Source organism: Castanea sativa, chromosome 6, assembly GCF_040712315.1.
Source record: "Castanea sativa cultivar Marrone di Chiusa Pesio chromosome 6, ASM4071231v1".
In the NCBI taxonomy this organism is placed as follows: domain Eukaryota; kingdom Viridiplantae; phylum Streptophyta; class Magnoliopsida; order Fagales; family Fagaceae; genus Castanea; species Castanea sativa.
In genome coordinates, this window is record NC_134018.1 from 5,785,849 (window position 1) to 5,792,877 (window position 7,029).

The 7,029-nt window shown below is 34.3% G+C and overlaps 1 protein-coding gene across 1 annotated transcript; it reads left to right on the forward strand.

Annotated features, from left to right (window-relative positions):
- Window positions 1-1,123: 1,123 nt before the first annotated feature.
- LOC142641075 (uncharacterized) lies at window positions 1,124-3,796 on the forward strand. The gene has a single exon (XM_075815443.1). The coding sequence runs from the start codon at window positions 1,234-1,236 to the stop codon at window positions 3,790-3,792; it is 2,559 nt and encodes an 852-aa protein (XP_075671558.1). The 5' UTR covers window positions 1,124-1,233; the 3' UTR covers window positions 3,793-3,796.
- The last annotated feature ends 3,233 nt before the right edge of the window (window positions 3,797-7,029 follow it).

A 7,029-nucleotide genomic window follows, 5' to 3' on the forward strand; every position in this document is an offset into this window, starting at 1 on the left:
AAGGTGCTATTTTCTTCTTCTTAGGATAGATATGTTCAACTTTTATTTTTGTATGGTTTAAAAAATAAAAAATAAAAAATTAATAAAAAAAACTTTTCTGTGTTTGTTTGTCAAGAGATTGTGAGGCAAATTGGACATAGCTAGCCCTGGGGTATCTTGTGTTCTCATGGTCTCTATCTATGTATTTGAGGGTATTTCATGTGTTTATTTGTTTCTTTTGAGACTGTCAGTGTCTGGCATCATGTGAGAAGGAAATTACGCTTGTGTATTTCTCTACCTAATACTTTTCCATCTCATACCCACCATCTATTTATAGCTAAAGTTTAGCCGAAATATCAATAGTTACATGGACATAAAACTAATTCAAGACTTCAGAAGTCAATAAATTCGGCCATGAGTTCATGCAACATTTAATGCAAGATTCAGATTTCTTCACGCATGCTTAATTACATGCTGAATTGCATGTCTTTGGCTTTGTTGATCAAGCCACACTTTCTAACATAGGCATAAGACTTACTTGGTCAAAGAAAATGGCAAGCATTTATTTGCCAAAGAGTCATCCATTTCGGCTATAAAGAAATGAATTTAGCTTATGTCAGTGTTGTTCCTGACTTTTTCTTTCACCATTCATGCAAGATAGCATTTAATGCTTGCTTTTAATGTCAATCCACTCTCATTACAATTCAAGCCATTTCAACAATCATAAATGAAGATGGGAAAATAATAATAATAGGGGTAAAATTCTATTCACACCTTGGGCTAATGTCAGCCAAGGTTTCAAAACTAACCAATTTGGTCTTAAAATTAATTTTTAGTCTCTTATACCGTTGGAAAAAATAACTATATGTTTAAAGACTAAGTTGGATTTAAAGATTAAATTAGTTTTGAAAAATCTTAAACCTGGTTGGTATTAGCCCAAACCTCACCGGTGTGAATAAAATTTACCCTAATAATAATAATAATAAATACAGCAAAAGTTTTTTTTTTGGTTATGTGAGATTACAAAGATTAAAAAGCAACGACATATCCCAATTCTCAAGTCAGGGACATACTAATTAAAACTTGAACACCATCACAATGTTTATGTCACGACAATACTTTCTACTTTCAGGTGAAATAGCACCATTATGCCATAAAATGGCACTATCTTCAGCCTTAAATTCATTATTCTCTAAATAAGATCACAATAGATAATACCGACAAAAGTTTACGCCATTCAGTCCACCATAGGGCATGTCGCGTCCGCCTATCCACCCTTTCATCCTCCTTTTTTGCTTCCTCCACCTTTCCTCTGGAATCCAATCCAATGACCTTCAAATTCTCATGAAACTAAAATCCGCCCTTCAAACATCAAACACCAATGTCTTCAGTTCTTGGGAATCTGGAAATTCCATATGCAACTTCACTGGAATCTCCTGCAACTCCGATGATTCCATTACAGAAATCGAACTTTCATTCCAAAATTTAACCGGGGTTCTTCCTCTTGATTCCATATGCCAGCTCCAGTCACTAGAAAAGCTCTCATTCGGGTTCAACTACTTGCACGGTCCAATTATGGACGACTTGAAAAATTGTGTCAAACTGCAATACTTGGATTTGGGCAACAATTTGTTCACAGGAAGGTCGGTTCCAGAAATATCCTCTCTAAGCCAATTACGGTATCTACATCTGAATGCAAGTGGATTTTCTGGGATTTTCCCGTGGAAATCACTCCAAAACATGACTGGTCTTGTCTGGCTGAGCCTCGGAGACAATCCTTTTAATCCTACTCCATTTCCAAACGAGGTCTTGCTGCTTACTAACTTGACTTGGCTTTTCCTATCAAACTGCGGCATCCAAGGCACAATTCCAGCAGAGATTGGAAACCTTAAAGAGCTAATCAACTTGGAGCTTGCCGACAATAACATGACGGGGGAAATCCCAGTTGAGATTGGGAACCTAGTCAACCTGTGGCAGCTTGAGCTCTACAACAATTCATTCACAGAAAAACTTCCTATCGGTCTAAGAAACCTCACAAAGCTTGAAATGTTTGATTTTTCGAATAACTATCTTGAAGGCGATCTATCTGAGTTGAGGTTCTTGAATAACCTGGTTTCTCTGCAACTGTATCAAAATGAGCTATCTGGCCAGGTACCGGCCGAGTTCGGCAACTTCACGAAGCTTGTGGACCTTTCTCTGTATAGAAACAGCTTCACTGGTCCGCTGCCTCATAACCTTCCCTCCTCGGCTAAAACTAATTTCATCGAAGCTTCTGAGAATTTCTTTACCGGTCCAATTCCACCAGATATGTGCAAGCAAGGTACTATGAAGTCGCTTATCGTGTCTGAGAACTATCTCACTGGTGAAATTCCAGCAAGTTATGCCACTTGTTCCACTTTAAGTCGTTTTGGGGTCAACAATAACTCACTCTCGGGGAAAGTTCCTATTGGAATCTGGGGATTACCGAACATGAATCTAATTGATATCTCGTTGAATGATATTGAAGGCCCAATTACATCTGATATAAAAAACGCCAAGTCTCTTACATACTTATTTGCAGGAAACAATCGCCTATCTGGTGAATTACCCGCAGCGATTTGCAACGTAAGTTTTCTTATAATTTTGGATATCTCTAATAATAGTTTGGAAGGCAAGATTCCACAATGTTTAGGTAACTTTAGTTATTATCTTAGGGTGATGAATTTGGGAATGAATAATTTCCAAGGTACCATACCTAATACATTTGCAAAGGGTAATCAGTTGAGAACTATTGTCTTCAATGACAATAATTTAAAAGGGCTATTACCAAAATCTTTTATGGACTGTAAAAATCTGGAAGTTCTTGACTTCGGAAACAACAAGATTAATGATTTATTTCCTTACTGGTCTGAAGCTCTTACCAATCTGCAGGTTCTTGTCTTGAAATCCAACAAATTCCACGGACCTATAGGAAATCATAACACTAGTGGGGTGTTTTTCTTTAAGCTAAGAATTCTTGACTTGTCTCACAATGAGTTTACAGGTCTTTTACCAAGAAATTATTTTGAAAAATTCAATGCCATGATGATTAATGATGAGGGCAGACTTGAACCGCATTATTTGGGTGAACGTTATACAGGTTATGGTTGTAAGCGTCAAAGTTGTCAATATCAGGATTCGGTGGCGGTGACAGTGAAAGGGTTGGAAATTAAACTACAACGAATCCTAACCATCTTTACAACAATTGATTTATCCAGCAACAAATTCGAAGGAGTTATTCCAGAAGTACTTGGAAGGCTTACAATCCTTCGACTACTCAACCTTTCCCATAATAGCGTAACTGGCCATATCCCATCATCATTGGCAAAATTGTCCGCACTTGAATCCTTAGACCTTTCTTCAAATAGCCTCACTGGAGAAATTCCTTTGCAACTAACAAATCTAACATTTTTGGCCATGTTAAATCTTTCACAAAACCAGCTTATTGGACCCATACCTCAAGGCAAACAATTTGCTACATTTGAAAACAACTCTTATGATAGAAACCTAGGATTGTGTGGATTTCCATTGTCAAGTAAATGCGGCACTAATGAGCTGACACAACGAGCACCACCATCAATATTCCAAGAAGACAATGATTCATTGTTTGCAAGCGGATTTGGTTGGAAGGCTGTGCTAATCGGCTATGGATGTGGCTTGTTGTTTGGATTAGCTATGGGATATGTTGTGTTTAAAATAAGAAAACCTATATGGCTAGTAAGGTTCATTGAAGGAAAACAAAAAGACAAGAAGAGAAGGCCTAATAATCAAAGACCTGGACAAAGAAGAAATTGATGTATTAAAGGGGTTCTCTGTTTGTCTAGCCTCTCCTTTGATGGTATTTTGTGTATTTGTTTGGTTATTTTGAGATTGAATGGCATGTTTAGCTTAATTCTGGGGCTAGCCTTGTGCTCACTTGTTCTTCTATTTTATGTATTTTATATTTGAGAGTATTTTTGTATGTATGTGTGTGTGTGTGTTTTTTTTTTTTTTTTTGTGAGACCATGTGGCATGTTGGACTTATGGTCCATTTGGATTGAGGAGAAAGAAGAGTAGAGTAAATTAGAGTAGATTTAGTACAATATTAGCTTATTTTCAAAGGATGGCATTGTGTTCAGTTGTACTTTTAATATTTTATTTTGCTCAATAAAAAATGATAGACGAAATATTTATAATGGCAAAAATTACTGAAGAATTCTGAATTTGAGAAAGAAAACTACACTTCATAGATTCTACTTTCTACTAAGGAATCTTTCTTTCTTTTTTTTTGTTGCTAAATTACTTTCTACTAAGTAATCGTAAGAAGGGGAATAGAGATTGGATATATAGTGGAAATGGCCAGTAATACACTCCCAAGTCCCAACCCCACCTTGAAAGAAACGTTCTGCCTCATCCATTCACTCTCCTTGATTACACAGGACTCACCCACGTGTTTTCTTGCGTTCAGAAAAAAAATAAAAAAATAAAAAAAAAGATTTGATATTTCTTTAATAGTTTCACCAGATAATCTGGGTCCAAATCCATTTTGGATAATGTCCGGAATGGTTCGATTATCAGGATGAAAAAATTTTGGTATGGTTCTGAACATTCTAGAATCTTTCCCGTCAATATAAAATTAATAGTCACACTAATGGAGAGAGAGAAGCACAATTAGTGTCGCGCGGGCATTTTCCTATATTGTATGAACCAAGCTCACTAAAAGAATTGTAGCCAGCCAAGGGAAAGTATGAGGAGCAACAGATTGGAAGGTATAAAAAGGATGGTCTACATCAATTTGGATCCATTAAAGGTATGGTAAGAGGGCTTTGAACAATTTTGAGACCAATCTATCCTGGTTGAGGTCATGTGTGAGAGAAAGAAATCATAAAGTTAAAAAAAATACCTATTGTGTAACAAAATAACAGTCTCTGCTTTGCTTTTCCCTTCATAAAAATCAGCAAAAAATCAACACCAACAAACAAGGCTGTTGCAGTCCTTAATTTCAACATATTTGAATAATGGTTTTCCTTTTAAGAAGAATTTAATTGAGAAACTTTAGTTATAACACATAGAGAATGATACCTGTCTTTTCGAGTTATGGTTCTTGTCTTGAGATTTAATTGATTTCATGGTTCCGTAGGAAACCATAAAAGTAATGTGATGCTTTTCTCTAAAATACAAATTCTCGACCTCTCTAGCAATGAGTTTACTGGTCTTTTATCGAGAGATTAGTTTGAAATGTTGAAAGCCATGATAATTAGTGATGAAGATAAAGATGGACCATATCCTTTTGATCCATATGATTGATCTAGGAGAAGTGGTGTTTATCAAGATTCAAAAAAGGTGACAATGAAAGGATTGGAGACAAAATTAGTAATAGTCCTAACCATCTTCCCAACAATTGATTTATCAAGCAACAAGTTCCAAAGAGCGGTTACATGAATGAAATACACAATGAATGGAATACTCCACGCAAAATACACCTATGTGAGTCTAAGCATGGAATACACAATGAATGGCCTAGACTACATGAATGGAACCATAGTAAAAAAAAGAATCGGAGAACGGCAGTATTGTTCCGGTTGAGAAACCGCTGAGGATGTCAAAGTGTAATGGACGGCCGAGATTATTTCCAATTCACCTTATACATCTTGTGCCCATGAGCCAACGGGGTTTGAACCATGAAGAGTGGCTTGGGTAAGAGAGACTGAGAGAGCAGGAAATTTTAAAAAAAAAAATAATAAAAAAAAGGAAAATGAAAAATAGAATACGGAAAAGAAATTAAAAATAATTTCATATATTTATATATAAAAAAAGGCACCCAAAAAAAAATCAAGTGAACAAAATGATTAGTGCTGTTTCTATTGCATTAAATTGCTAATTTGAAATGGCCTTGATTTCATGGTTCATAGTATTTAGGATTCCATTATTTGCCTTGAATTTAAATTTAAATTTTGTAATTATTTTTGTACTCAATTTCAAGAGCCGTAGACTTTGGCCACTTAAGTCATTATTTAAGGTTCCCATTGAAAAAGGGTCCCAAAATTATTAGTCAAACCAAAGGCGGTTGTGCAATCTCTTCCCCCATTTTACAAAATGTACCCATAATTATGGGCCTATAGACTATAGTAAACCTAAACCAACCCAGTGAAAATCTTGAGTTGTTTTACTCACACGAAAAAAAAATGTGGCCAGAGTTCATCAAAATAAAAAAGTGGCAAGTTTGTGAAATCATTGTGACAATCAGTTTTCTTTTAACAGTTTGAAATTTCAATTAATCTTCACATGATATATTGTCTGCATTAACTGTCCATTGTCTCACATTGTTCGTTCACTCACCAAACAATCTCTCTCACTCTCTCCACCAAAATCAAAATTGGAAATTAGATTTCAACTTTACATCACCCTGTGTTGCGTTATATATTCTCTTTTTTTGGGGGAAAAATAATATATTTTATATCTTTTTGTTAATTATACCTTAACCTTGTTATTAGATTTTGCTAAAATACAAATTACACCCTTTAAGTTTGATTGAAATTTATTTTAATCTTCTAACTTTACTTTTATTTAATTGAGTCTTTTAAAATTCAAATTTATTTAATTTAGGACTTCTATCCAATTTTGAATTTTGTTAAAAAAAATTTCATTAAAAAATATTATTTTCACATGAAAAAAAAAATCTATAAAATTATTTAAAATATTTCTAGATTTTTTATGTAATAAATTTTTTTTAATTAATTAATATCATACTTAACGGAAAATGTTTTAACAAAATTAGACAAAATACTTGAATTGAATAAATTTGAGTCTTAGAGGACTCAATTACACAAAAGTAAAGTTAGAGGATTGAAATGATGTAATTTGCTTTTTAGCTTTAGACTATCTATATGAAATTAATCTTGCTTTGCTAATATCCATCAAGTCATTGAGTTATATATTGAAACTTGAATTTGTCATTATGAAGACATGTTGAGAATTTTGGTTTTTATTGTTTAATGAAGTTGTAGTAGTGCTTAATTGAATCTCAAATAGGATCTCTTATAAATATAAAAA

Coding starts and splice junctions, on each gene's coding strand:
- LOC142641075 (XM_075815443.1), top strand. CDS start 1,234: ATGTCGCGTCCGCCTATCCACCCTTTCATCCTCCTTTTTTGCTTCCTC.